The sequence below is a fragment of the Notamacropus eugenii genome, chromosome 4 (assembly GCF_028372415.1).
Source record: "Notamacropus eugenii isolate mMacEug1 chromosome 4, mMacEug1.pri_v2, whole genome shotgun sequence".
Classification (NCBI taxonomy): Eukaryota; Metazoa; Chordata; class Mammalia; order Diprotodontia; family Macropodidae; genus Notamacropus; species Notamacropus eugenii.
This window is the reverse complement of record NC_092875.1, coordinates 198,354,542-198,375,293: the sequence shown is the minus strand read 5'-3', so window position 1 is coordinate 198,375,293 and position 20,752 is coordinate 198,354,542. Positions and strand designations below refer to the sequence as shown.

The window sequence follows — 20,752 nt, the reverse complement described above, 5'->3', positions numbered from 1 at the left end:
CTCACTTGTGACTAGAAGAATCAAGGAGCTGTAATTGAGGGGGTGGCATTTAAACTGGTTCTTGCAGCAATTTGTAAGAATTCAAATTAGATTGAGGAGTTGGAGTGAGGTTGGAGGTAGAAAGTATTCTAGGAACCATGGTAGCATGAGCTCACTGGTTTTTGTCTTTTCCTAGATACTCTTCTTTAAAATTTTTTTTTTATTAAATTAGTTAAAATTTTCCCAATTACAATAAAAAAAATTTACCATTCATTTTGTAAAAATTTGAATTCTAAATTCTCTCCCTATCCCAGCCTTTGAGAAGGCCAGTAGTATGATATCAATTATACATGTGAATTGTACAATCATACAAAGCATATTTCCTTAGCCATGTTACAGAAGAAAACACACACACACACACACACACACACACACACACACACACACACACACACACCAAGAAAAGTAAACAAAGTTTGAAAAGCATGTTTCAGTCTGTACTTGGAGTTTATTGGTTCTCTCTCTGGAGATGGTGTATTTTTAAGGAGATATGTGCAGCTGCATTAAATATTTTTTTTGGATCTGATTGCACAGTATAATGACCACTCTCCACACCAAGTTGGAATCAGCATAACATTTATTCTGCACATGAGGACAATATAAAGCAGTATTAAAGAAATATAGAAAAATAAAGCTTAACAGAATTGGAGAAGCACCAACATCTGGATTCACATGTGGAGTTATGGCTGGGAAAAATCCCAGGTGGGACTCCAAAGACCGTAGTGATTTTTCCAGATTATATCCATTTTCAGACAAAGAAGGAATTGGTGCAGTGTGAGTTAGTAATTGATAGTCTCAATTCCAGAGCCTACCTACATGACTTATCACCCAATTGGCTTGGTGCCAGAGCCTGCCTGACCTTTGGCTCAGTACCAGGGCTCTCTGTGACTCAGCACAGGATGTGTTTCGGCCACGAACTGGGCCAGAGTTCAAAGGAGCAAGACATCTGTGATTGATATGGCAAAATGTGTTCAAAAGGACACAGAATCGATTCCATATATTCTTGGAGCAGTGGCCAGCTCTTCCAGGAAGAAGACTCAACCAGGCATAAACTGACCTATCAGTCCTGGGAATGCTGCCGCTGTTCCAAGGAGAAAGGACAACACATCATTATGTGGGTTTATAAATGTACAGGGAAGATCTTTATATTTCATTAACTCTTCAGATGGAGACTATTTTTCTTATTCCATCCTATTCTGAGGAAACCAAATGAGGAACAGAAAATGTTTTCTGTTGCTTGAAGTGCTACCTAAATATGATTTTTTTGTTGTTATTAAGTTGTAAAGGGAATTTCTTGCCATCAGTTAATTCACACTTTGGTGACCACTTTTCTTTATCCTATATCACAGTTTTGTAAGTTTTGTAGATTAGTTATTTTGACACTATCTTGAACCAAGTGAATAGAGAACAGCTGAATCTGATTATCATTTGAGGGGAAAATGTCTTTTGAAATCACCAATATGATATATCTTTTGTTCCAGTTTTTACTTTCATGATAGTGTTTCCTTTTCTTCCTTCCCTTACTATTAAATTTTTCCTAATTATATTAAAAGTTTACATAAATGAATGTTGTAGTGTCCAGGTATTGACTCAGGATCCTTAGAGAGAACTGGCTTGAACTACCAACCAAGTTGAGTAAGCTATATTCAATCCTGAATATTTCGTGCTTCTTTGGAAAGAAAGAAATTGTAGGTAACTTTGGTCGCATAAAAAAAAATTGAATAAAAAAATTTCAGTTGTAAATACAGGTATTGAAAGATGAATACATGAGCAAGAAAAGATAATAAGAAAAAGACGCATGACAGTATAAAAAACAACTGGAGGACATAATTAATGACTGCGCGCAACCGTCTGATTGTTAACCTTATCCAAGGGATGTCTACTAACTTTGGTCACTTTTCTAAGAACCAAGAAATGTTGATAAAACCAATGTTGAAATGATAAGCAGTCAGTAAAATACCCTTCCTGGTGGGAAAATCAGGATATAATTATTCTGTCCCCTCCTCACCTTGTTTCCCATTCTAGGATCAAATTCAGCTTGATCACTTCCTCCAACCCCAGGCCCTCAATTTACCAGGCTGGTAAATAGAGCTTATTTATTTGGCCTAGGATTACTTAACTTATCATTTCTGTCATATTTAATTCTCACTATGACAGAATCACAGAAGTTGAGAGTTGGAAGACACCTCAGCATTCATCTAATCCAACCCAGACACAGAAGGAATTCCCTCATATTTTTTAAAACAGTTTTTATTTTATTTTTAATTTATGGAAAAAAATAACCATTTCCATAACATATTATAATATAAAGGATGATTGCACATGAAACTGCAAATCAGTAATGTATAATTTGCTATTCCCTTTAAATATAAAGTTATCATATATCATAAAGTTACCCAGTTTTTTCTTCCCTCTCCCCATCCTGCCCTAGAGATGACTACAATTAGGCACAAATACCAAGCAGAATAAGTCTAATCTTTTCTTGACATGACAGTTATCTTGTTTTAAACGTGCCCAGGTCCTTCAGCTTATCCTCATATGTCATGGAATCAGGGTTCTTTACCATTATGGTTGCCCTCCTCTTGACACACTTCAGCTTATCAATATTCTTCTTAAATTAAGGTGTCCAGACCAGAACAGAGTACTCCAGATGAAGTCTGATGAGGGCACAGCACAGTGAGACTCTCACCTTTCTATTTCTTATTTATTTATCTATGTATTTTTTAAGATTTATTTATTTATTTAACTTTTCAACATTCATTTCCACAAAATTTTGGGTTCCAAATTTTCTCCCATTTCTCCCCTCCCCCCACCCCAAAGCACCAAGCATTCTAATTGCCCCTATCACCAGTCTGGCCTCTCTTCTAACATCCCTCCCTTCCCTTATCCCCATCTTCTCTTTTGTCCTGTAGGGCAAGATAACTTTCTATACCCCATTATCTGTATTTCTATTTCCTAGTTGCAAGAACAATACTCAACAGTTGTTCCTAAAACTTTGAGTTCCAACTTCTCCCCATCCCTCCCTCCCCACCGTTTTCTTTGGGAAGGCAGGCAATTCAATATAGGCCATATCTGGGTAGTTTTGCAAATGACTTCCATAATAGTCATGTTGTATATGACTAATTATAATTCCCTCCATCCTATCCTGCCCCCCATTGCTTCTATTCTCTTTTGATCCTGTCCCTCCCCGAGTGTTGATTTCAAATTGCTCCCTCCTCCCACAACCCTCCCTTCTATCATCTCCCCCACCCTGCTGATCCCCTTCTCCCCCACTTTCCTGTATTGTAAGATAGATTTTCATACCAAAATGAGTGTGCATTTTATTCCTTCCTTTAGTCAAATGTGATGAGAGTAAGCTTCATATTTTTTCTCTTACTTCCCCTCTTTTTCCCTCCACTGAAGTCTTTTATTTGCCTCTTTTGTGAGAGATAACCTGCCCCATTCCATTTCTCGCTTTCTCCTCCTAATATATTTCTCTCTCACTGCTTAATTTCATTTTTTTAAGATATGATCCCATCCTATTCAATTCATCCTGTGCTCTCTGTCTCTCTCTCTGTCTGTGTGTGTGTGTGTGTGTGTGTGTGTGTGTGTAATCCCACCAACTACCCAGATACTGAAAAAAGTTTCAAGAGTTAACAAATATTGTCTTTCCATGTAGGAATGTAAACAGTTCAACTTTAGTAAGTCCCTTATGACCTCTCTTTGCTGTTTACCTTTTCATGCTTCTCTTCATTCTTGTGTTTGAAGGCCAAATTTTCTTTTCAGCTCTGGTCTTTTCATCAAGAATGCTTGAAAGTCCTCTATTTCATTGAAAGACCATTTATTCCCCTGAAGTATTATACTCATTTTTGCTGGGTAGGTGATTCTTGATTTTAGTCCTAGTTCCTTTGACTTCTGGAATATCCTATTCCACGCCCTTCTATCCCTTAATGTAGAAGCTGCTAGATCTTGTGTTATCCTGATTGTATTCCCACAATACTTGAATTGTTTCTTTCTAGCTGCTTGCAATATTTTCTCCTTGACATGGGAACTCTGGAATTTGGCCACAATGTTCCTAGGAGTTTCTCTTTTTGGATCTATTTCAGGCGGTGGTCAGTGGATTCTTTCAATACTTATTTTGCCCCCTGGTTCTAGAATATCAGGGCAGTTTTCCTTGATAATTTCATGAAAGATGATGTCTAGGCTCTTTTTTTGATCATGGCTTTCAGGTAGTCCCATAAATTTTAAATTGACTCTCCTGGATCTATTTTCCAGGTCAGTTGTTTTTCCAATGAGATGTTTTACATTATCTTCCATTTTTTCATTCTTTTGGTTTTGTTTTCTGATTTCTTGGTTTCTCATAAAGTCATTAGCCTCCATCTGTTCCATTCTAGTTTTGAAAGAACTGTTTTCTTCAGTGAGCTTTTGAACCTTCTTCTCCATCTGGCTAATTCTGCTTTTGAAAGCATTCTTCTCCTCATTGGCTTTTTGAACCTCTTTTACCAATTGAGTTAGCCTATTTTTCAAGGTGTTATTTTCTTCAGCATTTTTTTGGGTTTCTGTTAGCAAGTTGTTGACCTGCTTTTCATGATTTTCTTGCATCTCTCATTTCTCTTCCCAATTTTTTCTCTACCTCACTTACTTGATTTTCAAAATCCTTTTTGAGCTCTTCCATGGCCTGAGACCATTGAATATTTATTTTGGATGTTTGGGATACAAAAGCCTTGACTTTTTTGTCTTTCCCTGATGATAAGCATTGTTCTTCCTCATCTGAAAGGTTGGGAGGAGATATCTGTTCACCAAGAAAGTAACCTTCTATAGTCTTATTTTTTTTTCCCTTTTTTGGGCATTTTCCCAACCAGTTACTTGAATTTTGGGTCCTTTGTCAAGAGTAGGGTATACTCTGGGGACCTGTAAGATATCAGTTCCTCCAAGGTGGCACAATCAAGTGTGTGCTGGTCTGGGCACAGGGAAGGATTTTTGTTCCCAGAATCTTAGTAGTAGAGTTTCCTCTCCACAGGCACCTGATGTCCAGTTCTGTCAAGCTATCACTGGGGAGGTGGGATTCAGTCAAGCTTCGAGGGCAGGGCCTCCATTAAGTTTGAGACAAAGACCAGCTGCCTCAGGGCATCTACACAGGGCTGAGGTAAGACTCAGCTCTTCAGTGCCCCCAGGGGTTTTTATGATCCAGCTATGGTCTCAGGCTGCTGTAGGGGCTGCCCTGAGAACTCCTGCCACCTGCTTGATGTGAAGGCCTCTCTCCCTTCTTGGTCAGCTGAATAAACCCTGTTATTGACCTTTGGTGCCTGTGGGTTGAGGGATCTGTGGACCCTCTGCTGCTGGGACTGGGGATTCCAACTGGAGATTCCGCCCCCAAGGGCTGTTCTCAAGCCATGTGCTGCACAGCCAAGGCTGCGCTGGGCTCTGAGCTCTTCTCCACATCCAGTGCAACTGACGCTTCCTGTGAGTCTTTCAGGTCACCCTGGGCTGGAAATCTCCTCCACTCTATTGTTCTCCACTTCTGCTGCTCCAAAATTTGTTGAGAGTCCCTCTCTACAGGTGTTTTATGGGCTGTGTTGGGGGCAGCCTCAGTATGTGTGTCTTTCTACTCCACCATCTTGGCTTCACCCTGCTCACCTTTCTATTTCTGGGAACTATACATGCCCTTCCTAAGTTCCCCCTAGATCACATTAGTTTTTGGGTTGCCTCATCTCCTATTGGCCTTACAGTCCACCAAAATCCACTGAAACTTTGTGAGAACAACTTCTGTATAACTGTTCTTCCTCCATCTTCTACTTGTACAGTCTTTTTCTGTCTTTGTCTCTGTTTCTATTTGCCTTCTTGAATAATATGATATTTCTGACATCTTCCATGATTTTCAGTATTACCAAAAGTGGTTATGTAGTCATATGTCTCATGTTGTACTCTACCCTCAAGGACAAGTTGGAGAGATGCAGTCTAGATGCTAATACAGTTAGGTAGGTTGGTAACAGTCAAAAAAGCATAGTCATTTACAGGAAAGTGTCAGCTTTAAATAGTTCTGCTAGTGATATGTCCCAGGAATCTATGTTTGCTTTTCTGCTGTGATTACTTTTCTGAATTTCTTGGATGATAAGCATGTTTGTCAAATTTATGCAGTATGGCATGCTCATCAAAATTTGCAGACTACTCAAAACTGGGGAGGCTGAAAAAGTCAAGATCCAAAGAAACCTCAACAGGCTAGAATGATGAACTGAAAGTGAAAAGATGGAATTTAATATGAATAAAAATGAAGGCCTACTTTGTATTCAAAAAATCAGCTTCAAAGGTACAAAATGGGGGAGGTGTGATTAGACAGTAGTTTTTCTGAAAAGGGTCTAGGAATTTTAGTGGATTGTAAAATTAATATGAGTCAATAGTATAGCATAAAAACTAAGAAAGCTAATGAGATCTGTGATCCTAGCAGCATTAGGAGTGGTAATATGTCCAGAACACAGTGTATTTTAAACCGTTCCTATTGCATTCATTTGTGAGTTCCATGTTTTAGCAAGGACATTGAGAATTTGGAGATCATCCTGGGGTAGGTAGACAGGATAATAAGGGGACTGGAGAATGCCATAAAAAGATTGGTTGAAGGAACTAACTGGAAATGTTTAACCCTGAGAAGAATTTTTTTGGGGGGTGCAGTGATAACTATCTTCAAGTATTTTGGGGGCTATCACATGAAACATGAATTAGACTTAAGTTGTTTGGCAAAACAAGGCAGAACTAGGAGAGCTAGGGAGCGAGAGATTTAAACTTGGTGTCAAAGAATACTTCCTAGCAATCACTGCTATGCAGAAGTCAAATGTATTGCCTCTGTAGGCAGTGGGTTACCTTTTCCAAGGAATCTTCAAACAAAAGTTGGATGGCTCTTTGTCAGCATAAGCCATGGTTGATAGATGTGGAGAACATGTTATGAATGGATTATGGTATGGGTATTTATTCACGTTGGGGAACATGTTGTGAAGGGATGATGGTGTAAGTATTTATTCACCTAGGCTGGCATCTTGAGCATCCCTGGTTTCATGATTGCTCTTTATCATCAGTATCTTTTTTTATTCATTCTTGCAGCTTTACTTCCTAAATTGGGAATTTATGTTAAGGCCAGGCTCTGCATAGTTTTGGTGGGAATGCTGAGGCCCTGGTTGATTCTGCTCTATCTTATATAGAATATGATACTATTTTCTCTGAGTATTAAATGCTATATTCTTCAAGGAGCTTCTGGGTAGATCAGGTGAGAGAACTGAAAACTTTCAGCGCACCCTAAGCATCGTGATCTAGGGTGCCATCTGATTGCTACCCTCCTGGTATGGGCTTTGCAAGTTCCAGGCTCTTTTTTGGGTATGGGCAACACAACCGTAGACTTGTTCCTGTTTGGAGCTCCAGTAAACAGATGCTAGTCCTAGCTTGTGACAACTAGCTAGATGATTCTGCTGGTTCAGAGCAGTATAATTCTAAGCTCATTATGGGTCTAAGTTTCTTTCCCTGGTTATTTATGTTTGGGCCCCAGCTCAGGTCTGTCAACTAAAACCAAGATCCTGATCCAGGGTCAGAGTGACAGAGCTGTAGGCTCATTCTTGCTTTGAGATACCTCGCTCAAGATAACAAGATACTAAATGGCTGAACCAAAACTTGGAACCAGGTCTTTTAATTATGTCCAGTGTTCCTTCTATTGTATCACGCTATAATCCAAGCAAATAGCTTCAGCACAGGTATGGGTAACAGAGAGAGAATTTAACATACTTTTTTAATACTCTCTTTCTTGTCTCTTCTTTGTCTTTACAGTCATTTGGGGGCCAGAGTTATATATTAAACATCATTAAAGGAAACCAGTTATTGCATACTCTCCCAAAGTCAGGAGTCAACAAACAATGGGCAAGTTGTCTGTGTGGCACAAAAGGACTATGGACTCAGGTGTACGTTCTGCATTGTTGCTGCTGGGGGCCATTGCAGGTAGGAATCATTCACTTCTCAAGACCCATACATCATCCTTGAGCACCTTTGAGTACAGAAGAAAAAGTAATTTATTTAAATTTAAATTTTATATTATTTTCAAAGATCATTTGTCTCTTCCTTCCACTTCCTTCTACTCTCCCCTTCCCCATCATATTGAGAAAGTAAGAAAAACTTAAAATCCCAGTTACAAACATGTACTGTCAAGTAAAACAAAATTTCTTATTGGCTATGTTTAAAATAAACGTCTCAATCTGCAGTATGAGTCTATCCTCTCTGGCAGAAGGTGGGTAGCATGTTTCATCATGAGTCTTAAGGAAGTGTGGTTGATCATTGTGTTGATCAGAGTTCCGAAGTTTTCTTTGTGTGTGTATATATATATATCTATATACAAATACATGTGTATATGTGTGTGTATGTTTGTATACACAGAGGAAACATTTTCTTATACATATACATATGTTTGATATGTAAATATGTATTTCTTTGTAAATATATATATGTGCAAAGTATATATACCTATGTAGATATACAGACATACATGTATATAGTATATACTATGATTATACTATGCTATGTACATGTACATATAACACATTTATATATGTATACATATATATGTAGATGTATATATTTCATTTAAATCAGCTAAAATCTGCTTTCTTACCCTCCTACCTCAAACCTTTGAAAATATCTCAACCATTGAGGACACAAGAAAAACAAAACCCATTACACACATATATAGTCAATCAAAATAAATTTCCAATTTGGCTATGCACTTAGAAATATTTTCTCATTAGTTCTCTGGAATCCTGGTTGTTCATTACACTGATAAGAGTTCAACATGATAATATTCTATTATATTTATATACCATAATTTGTTCATCTATTCCTCAATTTATGGGCACTCCCTCAAATTTCCAGTCTTTACCATCCCAGAAAGAATTGTAAATATTTTATACATCTTTAGAATTTATTTTGTTCAGGATTAATCCCTCCCTTAATTTACCCAACCTCTAATTCCCCCTCCCTGTTTTACCCCTTTCCTCTCCTTCACTGTGTATAATAACTTCCCTTAACTTTCCTTTCCTTTCTCCACTGTTCCCCCTTCCCTCTTACCCCAGTGCATTGCTCTTTCCCTCTCTTTCTGTTATTAAGATCGTCAGAAAATAACAGAACCGCTGCTGGGCTTTGTCTAGTTGAACTCCCTCTATGAACCCTTATAGTGACAGGGATCAGAAGGGACATATGTATTGTCTCCCTATATTTGAATGTAAGCAGTTTTTTCAGTTTAGTCAATTACCATTGTGCATTCCTTTTTATGTATTTGTACTTCAGAGTTTTCCCACAGCTGTTTTTTTCAATTGAAATGCTCAGAAGACCTCTATTTCATTTAAGATTCATTCACACCTCGCCCCCCCTTTCTGCCCCACCCCCACCCTGCAACATTATCCACAGTTTTGCTGGATAAGTTATTCTTGGGTCTAAGTCCATATCCTTTGCCCTCTGGAATATCATATTCCAAATTCTATTTTTCTTTTTGAGGGGGAAAGACAAGTCATTTGGGGTTAAGTGACTTGCCCAAAGTCACACAACTAGTAGGTGTCATGTGTCTGAGGCTGCATTTGAATTCAGGTCCTCCTGACTCCAAAACCAGTGCTCTATTCATTGCACTACCTAGCTGCCCTTCTTTTTCTTGATAGTGGAGTCACTACTATAATTAGGCAGCTATGTGGCCAAATGGATAGTGCTGGGCCTGAAGTCAGAAAGACTCATCTTGCTGAGTTAAAAAATCTGACCTTAGACACTTACTAGCTGTGTGACTCTGGGCAAGCCACTTAACCCTGTTTGCCTCAGTTTTCTCATCTTGTAGAATGCACTGGAGAAGGAAATAACAAACCACTCCAGTATCTTTGACAAGAGAACCCCCAAAGGGATCATGATGAGTCAGACATGGCTGAAACAACTGAGTAAAAACTACAACTACAGCTATAATTGGGAGATGGGATGGGTGGCCCAGTGGGTAGATTGCTGAGCCTAAAATCAAATCCAGCCTCAGATACTTGCTAGCTGTATGACTCTAGGCAAATCCCTTAACCCCTGTTTACCTCAGTTTCCTCAACTGTAAAATGGGGATAATAACTTCTACTTCAAAAGGTTGTTTTGAGGATCCAATGAGATCACTGTAAAGTGCTTACCACAGTACCTGGTGCATAGTAAGTGCTATATAAATGTTAGTTATTATTTTTACTAAATTATATGTGATTCTGACCATGGCTATTTTTTTCTGGCTGCCTGCAGCCTCTTTTCTTTGATCTGAAAACTCTGATTTTAGCTATGATGTTCCTGGGAGTTTTCATTTTGAGATTTATTTCAGGGGGTGACCTGCAGCTTCTTTCTATTTCTGCTTTGCTTTCTGGTTCTAAGAGATCTGAGCAGTTTTCTTTTAAGATTTCTTGAAATATGGTGTCTAGACTCTTCTAATTGCAGTTGTTCATGACAATCAGATATGGCCAGTGATTATTAAATTTTTCTCCTTTATCTGTTATCTAGATAATTTGTTTTTACTGTGCAATACTTTACATTTTCTTCCATTTTTTAATGCCTTTTGACTTAGTTTCAATATATCTTGTTGCCTCATGGAGACATTGTTTTCAGTGATATGCATTCTCATGACCAGAGTTTGAATGGAGTCTCAGAAAGACAAATCTTAGAGGCATTTGTGATGAGTAAGTGTTTTTCTAAATTTAAAAAAAAAAGTATGTCAGAAGGAAGTTTCATTGATTAGGTAAATGCTACCTTGCTCTATAAATTATTTTCAATTCTGAGTCTAATTTCTTACAGAATATATGGCTACTGAATATATTATGTGATTATCAACATGGCTCATATTTAATGATACTAGATGCTACCTAAAATGCCTATAATTAATATTTTATGAATGCTTTTTTTTCTTCCTGTCCCCATTTTTTCATGTCAAGAGAAAGTTTTACTCCTTTCTAAGAATGTTTCAAATGCCTCTTTTATTATTAAATATCCATCTTTTTTTATTTATGGTTAAACTCAGATTTTCTAGGTAAGCAGGCTGCATTCTGAGTTCCATTGCTCCTTGGAACACTTTATTGTATTCTCTTCTGAGTTTTCTGGTGGGTTCAGAATAGTTTTGTGTTATTTAAATTTTCTTTCCTTCAAAATTGAAGGTCATTCTCCTGATTGCTTGCAGAACACATTTCTGGATTGAATTTTTAAATTTAACCATGTGTCTCATAGTATACAACTCTGGGTTGTTTGTTTTATTCACTTAGATGGTCTATGAATTCTTTCGATTGTGATTTCATTTTCTGTGTTCAGTTCTCCTCTATTATTTCTTGAATTTTGATGTTCAGGTTTTTTGTCTCATCCTATTCTTATGGGAGACTGATGATCCTTAAGTTGTTTCCACATATCCTGTCTTCAAAATTTTTGTGTTTTGCTTGTATAGTAAATATATTTTCTTTTAGTACTTTTTTTCCCTTCTCTTCTTCTAGATTGTCCTTTACTTCCATGTATTTCCATTCTAGAGCTATTGTTCTCTCTTTTACTCTTGTTGGTTCCAGTTTCTCTATTTTGTTCATTAATTTTACTGTGCAGGTCATAGATTCTACTTTCACAATTGTCATTTCTCTTTTAAAGTGGGAAACATTTTGTGTTCTCCTCACATTCTGTAGAATCCTCTCTCTCATCAAGTGCTGGATGATTTTCCGTTGTTTTGTATGTGCTTTTGCACATAATAAGTATTTCATCAGTGCTTTGTGATTCATTCATATCATGAAGTAAATGATAGTACAGCATTTAGACGTTCTGGTTTGTTTCAGCAGCAGCATGCACTGCTACATAAATCATTTTTTGGGTGCAACTACTTGGTTTCTTTATTCCATTGTAAAAATAGTGGCAACATTTTGTACTGCAGATTATCTCTTAAGATCAGGGGAAGAATAGAGGGAAAGGGGTAGAATGAGGGTCTAGAGCTCAGTGCCACACCATACTCTCCTCCCAGAGAGTGGGAAACTCAAAATGCGGAAATCAACCCCATAGCACTAGTGCAACAGCACTAAGGCATGTACCAGTTTTAGAGAGGAGATTTACATATTAGCACAGTCACTAAAAAAACTTAGTAGACATAATTACCAAAAAACAAAAGACCAAAGTAATACAATAATGATCATCAATATTCAATAACCTGAGCTCCTCACTATAACCTGGTAACCCACTCCCAATGTTCAGTCAATCAGCACATTTCATCCCGAGTCCCAGATGTCCCATGTAGTCACTGGGTCCCTGGAAACATCTTCCCCTGGACATTTTGGAATGGGTCTCATTCTTGGGGCAGTTCTGAAGTGGTCGCTTTCAAATGGATTTTTTTCTCTGGACCCAAGACACTTGCAGAGTCCTAGGTAATTCTATTAAATTCTACAATTTAGTACACCCTTCTAAATTTGCTTTTTTCCAATAACTAGATCATATGGTAAAAACTAGTTCAAGCCTTGTGATTCTAACCCTATTGACAACAGAAATATAAGAAGAACCTCAATTAGGAACCCATAGTTCACTTGAAACTTCAGATAATTTCAGTTTTTACATACCACTCTGAATCTATATTTCTTCTTTACAGTCATCAATGTAATTTTATATGTAAAATCCTGAATCTAATTTTTAGAACTTATTATTGTAACATGTTTAAGGCCTGTATACATAATCATCTGGCCTTGTTGTTTTCTCAAATTATTTTCAGTCCTGCTAATTCTCCTTGTAGGAAGAAGAGAGTTATTAAGAATCTAATCATACATATACATGAGTACATAGATACGAGCTCTCATTGTAAATAGATGCTTTTTATCCCCAGGTTCAACATTACACAAATGAAATTGTTTAAAAGATGTTTATTTAACTCTAAATGTAACAAGTAACAAAAGACTTGGGATGGAATGTATAAATATGCTAACTAATTAATACCAAATTGTCTTTAGAAAACAATTTATATGAAATGAATTGTCTACAGCAAAATATGTTCAGTTGTTAACCATGCTTAAATGGATTAGATTTTACACAGAGACTACTTATTCTGAGAAGCCTTTTAAACAATGGGAGCATCTTTAAGGTAATTCTTGAGTGGTTTCCATGAAATTTCAGGAGATGATAGTTTGTCATCATTTCAGCACATGTTTTTTTAGTTCAGTTGTTTTTCAGTCATGCCCAACTCTTCCTGATCCCATTTGGATTTTCTTGGCAGAGAGACTGGAGTAGTTTGCCATTACCTTCTCCAGTTCATTTTACAGATAAGAAAACTGAGGCAAACAGGTTTAAGTGACTTGCTTAGGATCACACAGCTAGTAAGTTTCTGAGGCCAAATTTGAACTTGACAAATCCTGACTCCAGACCTGGCACTTTATCCTCTGTACCACCTAACCATCTTACATGTTCGTTCTGCACACAGGTTATCTTGCAATCAGATTATCTCTATAATCAGTTATCTTAGTGAAGAGTAACTTATGAACTTTCTTGTGTTATTTAAAATATACAAGTTTTGTTCCCAGATAAAATAACAAACCTAAGTAAAACTGAGTTTTCCATTAAGGTAATGCAATATGATGTACAAAAAGTCCAAGTGACATAATTTCTAGGTAAATTAACCATTTTATTAACTATGACTAGTGAATAATTAATAGAAGGATGGTCATTTGGTTTTTTATTATAGCCTAAAGACAAGTCATGGAGGTTGCTTATATGCTCTTCAAAACTTGCGTGTTTCTGATAGGTAGAAATCAATTCTGGTTGGTTAACAATTACTGAGAAAATAGATATTACAATGAGAGATGGACCTAGTCTAGTGAGGGGCTAGGGGACCTGACTTTGATTGCTTCTCTCTACCCTAACCTCCTTCAGCCTTGGGCAATGTAGACAAGGGATTTAAATACTCCCCCTCATGCCCCCCACAGTAAAATCTGTCTGAGTAAAACACAATAGGCCAGAATTCACATAGTTTAGATTCTCTTTGTAGGGTTTTCTAGTTGAGTGGGGTAAGAATTCCATGTAGAGAAGATGATCTAGGTGGGAAGATGGTCTAGGTGGGGTAAATTTTGGGGCAAGATCTAAAATCTCCTTGAGACTGGACTTTGAATGAAGAAAGAAAAAAGAAAAAACTTGACACACACCCCCCATATTAATGGGTTATTAATATGAGAGAAATCATCATTTCTCTCAATAAGAAAGTTCATAAGTTACTCTCCACTGAGATAAGTAATTACAATGAAATTCTGTTCCTTGAAACAAAAACAGAAGTTCCTGACTTTAACCTTACAAATTAATAGATTTATGTCTTTGTTTCACAAGCTCCTTCCTCTTTGTCTAATTATTCCTGTATCATTCTGAAAGAATGAGATATTTCGGGGACTTAATCTTATACATATGGAAAGCACTAATTTAACATTTGCTTAAGATATGGAATGACCACAAATTCAGATAAAAAGCAGTAAGATCTTTCCCACTTGCAACTTATTACAATTAATCAGATGTTTTAGTATTAATCTAATAGATTCAGTATTGCAATGACAAACTTTCACTGTTTGCCTGCCCTAATAATATAAATTTTCTATAAGAGAAAGAAGCAGGGATATGATTATAACAGCCTCAAAACTTGTCCTCCAGGCCCAAGCCTAAGTCACAGAATGACTCTACATAGGAGTACCAGGATCCTTTGCTGTATTTCAGTTCAGATAAAAAAAAGTCAGTTAAGTTTCTGGAACAGCCAATCATGTAACAAGTTCCATCTCATTTATAGGGTATCATAACCAGGCCCAGGATTAAACAAATGGGAAACATTCCTGTTCAAAAGGAAATAACATAGTGGGGAAATGAATCAAGTGGATCCTACTTGGGCCATGCCATGATCATCCCCTCGACCTTTCCCAGGGACAGACATCTACCTGTGCAGTTCTCAGTCTGTACTTGCTTTGAGCAGCACATGACATACCCCATCCACCCCCAATGGTGGATTATTGGCCTCACGACAATATAGACAATCACCTGAAATCAAAATGTAGAATATCACATTACAGTCCCATGAGATTTAAACTCAAATAGCAGGTTTCTTTAATCAAAATTTAGAGCTAAATTATTTTTATTTCTCTCATGGTGTTGCTATAATAAAAGTTTATGAGGTCTTAAAAATTCACTGAACATACTTTCCTCCTTCTCCTTGAGTTTAAATTCATTCTAGTGTAAAAATTTACCTTTAGAAATCAAGAAAATAATTACGTTTTGGAATTACAAATAGTGAATGAATATATGATAGTTTACTCAAAAACTTAGAAAAACAACACCGGCCAATTGCTATGAGAGAAATGATTATTTCTTTCTTATACTAATAACCAATGATTAATTTTTCTGAGTAATTAATCATTCCAACATAGGAAAAAAAAGGAAAGCTATAATTTAAAAAAAACCCAAACCTCTTTGGCTCAGCTTTGGCTTAGTGCTTCCTTCAGAATTACTAAACATTCTAAGATCTTGGTCCTGTCTCAGATCATCTCAGATAGCCAGTGTACACACATTTGAACCCCGAGGGCATTTTTGCCTCTTTTCTTTTGTTAGTTATTCATTTCCAAGAAATTATGTCTCTCAGACTTTTCACACTTCATACCTATAAATCTCCAGGCTAACAGATAACCATCTCTTAAGATATTGTACGTTCACCCTTTAAAGTAAAAACAAATCTTTGAGATTGTTGAGACTAATCTGACTTAAGATATAACTTCAATATGTTCTTTTCTGTATAATCTCATTTTCAGTAGGGATAGGCAGATAACCTTAAAGGAAACTCACTCTTTACTATAAGCTAGCCGAAAATTTCACTTCCATTTTGTTCAAGGAATGAAAAAGGGCATCCCATTTATTCAGTAAATCAATTCATTATTTAGAAATTTCAGAACACAGAAAGCCCTTTCACAGGGCTGAAAATATGCCCATGTAAGTGCTTGCTAAGTTTTAACATTATAACAATGCCCCTTACCCCTACCCCACCTTAACTTGATAAAAAATTTCATAAGTGATAACCAAATAATTTTTGGTGACAGTTCCTCTTTACTACAACCAAACCTGGAAGGTTCTAGTTTCTTAAATGACAGTACTTCAGAATATTACAGGACATTATCAGCAGATCTAAGATAACAGATTTCAAACTTTTTTCTGCTTCTTTTAGCAGTTTAATTCACAATCTAACAATATTTAGATTAAAAGAGAAGTTGCTTTATTTGAAACATGGAACAATTCCATTACCAATCAGGTGACTTCATTTCAGCTGAATTATCTTATATAGAAAAATCATCTTAAAACTTTTAGCATTTTATATTAATCACATCTAAAACCCAGTATAAAGTTTTATAATTACACTAACATTTATGTAGTGCTTTGCCATATACCAGGTACTATGTTAAGTACTTTATAATCATATGATCCTCACAAATAACCATGAGAAGTAGGTGCTATTATTTCATTCTCTCCTTTACAAGTTGGGAAACTGAGGTAAACAATAGTAAAGTTACATAGCTAATAAATTTCTGAGAGTAGAGTTTTTGATTCAAGTTTTTCTGATCATACATTTGCCAGTATTGTTTTTTTTTCCTGCTTTAAGGGCAGATAACAAATGTGTACTTTTAACTTGGTTCTGATTTACCACAGTTATCCCAATAAAAGAACACATTTAATTGTAAATGAGACCACATTGTGATATAGTTTCAGGACAAAATCATTTATAATCACTAATAGTAACGGGTTTTTTGGTTTAAAAAATTATTTATTTTAACATTCTTTTTAAAAAATTAAGTTCCAAATTCTCTCTTTGGGAATTTGCCAGCCCTCTGGCACCCATTGGGAAGTTAAGCAAAATGATATTAATTATACATCTGAAATTATACAAAACATATATCCATATTTGTCATGGCTAATGATAACATTTAAATCTCAACTACTGCTAGCAGTTAAAAAGGAGAGCCCATTATTACCAATAAACTCATTTTATTTTTTTTATTATTTTATTTGTTTTCAGTGTTCTACAATCACTTCCATATAACTTAGATTTTTTTCCTCTCCCTTCCTCCTCCTTCTCTGAAATGGCAATTTTATATAGGTTCTATACATACATTCCTATTAAATACATATTTACCTTAGTCATGTTGCATAGAAGAATTAAAATGAATGGGAGAAATCATAAAACAAACCAAAACATAATACAGAAGAAAATTATCTGCTACATTTTGCAATCAAATTCCATAGTTCTTTCCCTGGATATGGGAGGCATTTTGCCTTAAGAGATCACTGGGAATTTTTTAAGTCCTTGCATTGCAATGAAGTACTAAGTCTACCAGAAAAAAAATCCTCACGCACTGTAGTTGTTGCTGTGTACAAAGTTCTCCTGGTTCTGCTCCTTTCACTCAGCATCAGTTCATATAAGTCTTTCCAGGCTTCTCTGAAGTCTTCCTGTTCATAATTTCTTCTAACCTAATAGTATTCTATTACATTCATATACCACAATTTATTCAACCATTCCCCAACTGATGGGGATTTTGATCTCCAGTTTTTGGCTACCACAAAGAGAGCTGCTATAAATATTTTTGTACATGTGGGACCCTTTCCCATTTTTATGATCTCTTGGGGATACAGTCCTAGAAGCAGTATTGCTGGGTCAAAGGGTGTGCACATTTTTGTAGCCCTTTGGGCATAGTTCCAAATTGCTCTCCAGAATGGTTCGATTAGCTCACAGCTCCACCAACAATGGATTAGTGTTCCAACTCTCCCACATCTTCTCCAACATTTATCATCTTCCTGTTCAGTCATGTTTGCCAATATGATAGGTGTGATGTGGTACCTCAGAGTTGTTTTGATTTGCATCTCTCTAATCAATAGTGATTTATTTCATATGACTGTAGATAGCTTTAATTTCTTCCTCTGAAAACTGCCTGTTCATATCCTTTGACCACCTATCAGTTGGGGAATGACTTGTATTCTTGTACATTTGACTCATTTCTCTATATATTTTAGAAATGAGACCTTTAACACAGACACTAGTTGCAAAAATTCTTTCCCAGTTTTCTGCTTCCCTCCTAATCTTGGCTGCATTGGGTTTGTTTGTGCAAAAACTTTTCAATTTAATGTAATCAAAATTATTCATTTTGCACTTAATAGTATTTTCTATCTCTTGTTTAATCAAAAATTCTTTCCTTCTCCATAAGTCTCCATAAATACACCATTCCTTGCTCCACTAATTTGTTTATAGTATCCGTCTTTATACCTAGATCATGTACCCCATTTGAACTTTAATTTAAAAGACACCAGGCACTCCCAGTTCTCTACAATTTAGTCTCCATTTCCTTTCAAGCTATCCAAAAGAGCCTAATCAATTCCTTTTGTATCCATGAAATAGTACCCGCCCTCTTTTACTTGTCCCTAAGGCTTTTCAGATAAGGAGAGGTCCTAAGTAGTAGATTCAAATTTCCATCCCCCGGCTTGGGAGTCCAGGAATTTTAAGCTGCTTATCATAAAGAATATTCGCATAGTTTCTTATATCCTTTTTATCCAAATGAGATCAAAACCTTTCCTTATTTCTCTCTTTCCAAATTTCCAAAATCCTTTACTCAGACTACAACTTTTCTTAACTTTCTACTCACTTCCTCTTCTCCCTAGCTTCCTCAAACATTATTACCCCTTTCTGTTCAATTTAGCTTAAAACCCTTCAAAACTGCACCCATCTTGTTTCTTTCACATTATGATGACGCACTTCCTTTACCTATCATCTCCCAGACTATCTATAGAACTAATATTTTGTCCATAGAGTAGTTCCTAGTCATCTCTTCCTGCCTGCTCATTGTGAATATCTTTCCCCTTGTCTGATAGAGGTTCTGGGCCTAGGCTATGGTGGTTTTACCAAGTGGTTGGAAGTGGGGCTGGTGGATGTCTCCTCCAAGGAATTTTTCATATTTCCCCTTCTATTCTGTTATCCTTCACACCCCGCCCCCCCTTTTTTTTTTTACCCTAGAGGCTATTCTGGTTTTATTTCAATGATAATGAGGCATAATTGCTACTTCTGATGAGGTTGAGGGGTGATCGTGGACCTCAAGATACCAACAGTCTGGGTCATGCTCGAATGAATTCGACTCAAGCCTTCTTAAAGCCAAAGAAACAAAATTTATTAAAGATTTGCCAAATTGGATTGCCTCTTAAGGAACCTAAGTATTTGTAACACTTGTATTCACAAGTGAGCCAGACAGAATCTTATCTAGACAGAATCTGAGCTGGATTGAATCTGAGCACCTTCATAGAGGCAAGATGGAATTTAAATACAGAAAAGGGATCTAGGGGGTGGTCTGGTAGTCCAGGGTGATGGTAGGAGGGATTTAGGGAGGGTCTTAAGGAAAAGTCCAAGGAGGGAATCCCAGGAGGGTCAAAGACTGGAAATAGCCGGAGGCTATCAGGAGATATCAGACAATGGAGGGTTTGGGTGGGAAGCAGGTGGGGCAATCCAGAGATCTTGATAGGGGCAGTATGGGAATGAATACAGATCTTGCTGGGAGTTGTTGACAGCCTGGGGAAATAGGGTTTTGATGGGATCCAGAGTGGGGGGGGGGGGGGGGGCGTACAACAGAGACCTGAGTAGAATGATAATGAAAAACCCATGGGCTTCCTGAGACTGCCGGAACAAATGGGAAGATTAGATTTGAGTAAGAAAGGCCAGATTAAGTGGGAAGATTCAAGGGGAGCTCAAGGAAACTCCCAGAGTCTGAACCCCATCACTTCCAAGCCTCTCTCAACATCCTTGCTGTAGATCTTCAAATCAAGTTTAGAATGCACTTCTGGCTGAGTACAAAGGTCCCATCCCTTATCTGGCTGAAATGTTATTTTCATTTTATCCCACAATTTTACCAGACCATACTGAGCCTTACCTCTTAGGTGTGGACAGGATTTTCCCAAATGATTGCAGTTTGTGTAGCCCAGTAGAGTTGCTCCCTTTATGAATATAGGTGTCCCCATGCAAATACATGTAAGACTTATCCTTACTGGCCTTTCCCCTTGAGCCTTTCTTTCTTCATGCACAAGTGAAAAAAAATAAACCAAACCACACAATTTGGATTTTGGAACCTATTTCTCTTTCATCCATCCTGAATTTGGGGGAGGTAGATTCTCCACCACTTCATAGCTTAACTAATCCTGGGGGGAGGGGGTTTGCAAGGGTAGGGGAAAAAGTGCTTGATCTGAAGCACTGAGCTTCTTTTCCAGCTGGAATGGGATAGAGTAGGCCTGACCTCAGTGGTAGTCCAGGGTGAATGCCCTCAAAAGGACCTAGCTTTTGCAAACCATTTGTTGAAAGGAAAATGCTTTTACCCTTTGACCTAGCAATATCACTTCTAGAGTTGTATCCCAAAGAGATCATAAAAATGGGAAAAAGACTCACATGTACAAAAATATTTATAGCAGCTCTCTGTGTTGGCCAAGAACTGGAAATCAAAGGAATGCCTATCAATTGGGGAATGACTGAGCAAGTTGTGCTATATGAATATAATGTAATACTATTGTGCTATAAGAAATGATGGACAGGTGAACTTCAGAAATACCTAGATAGACTTATCTGAACTGATGCTGAGTAAAGTGAGCAGATCCAGGAGAATATTATACACAGTAACAGCCACAGTGTGTGAGGACTGTTTTTGATAGACTTAGTCCTACACAGAAA

The 20,752-nt window shown here is 37.1% G+C and overlaps 1 protein-coding gene across 3 annotated transcripts in view; it reads left to right on the top strand.

Moving 5' to 3' along the window:
* The window catches only part of KIAA0319 (KIAA0319 ortholog), a 143,186-nt gene that overhangs the window by 22,501 nt on the left and 99,933 nt on the right, over window positions 1-20,752 (top strand). For all 3 annotated transcript variants that reach the window (XM_072603969.1, XM_072603970.1, XM_072603971.1), the window contains exon 2: window positions 7,825-7,992. In XM_072603969.1, the coding sequence (XP_072460070.1) occupies window positions 7,911-7,992 (82 nt within the window). In that variant the 5' untranslated portion in view covers window positions 7,825-7,910. The remainder of the gene's footprint in view (window positions 1-7,824; window positions 7,993-20,752) is intronic.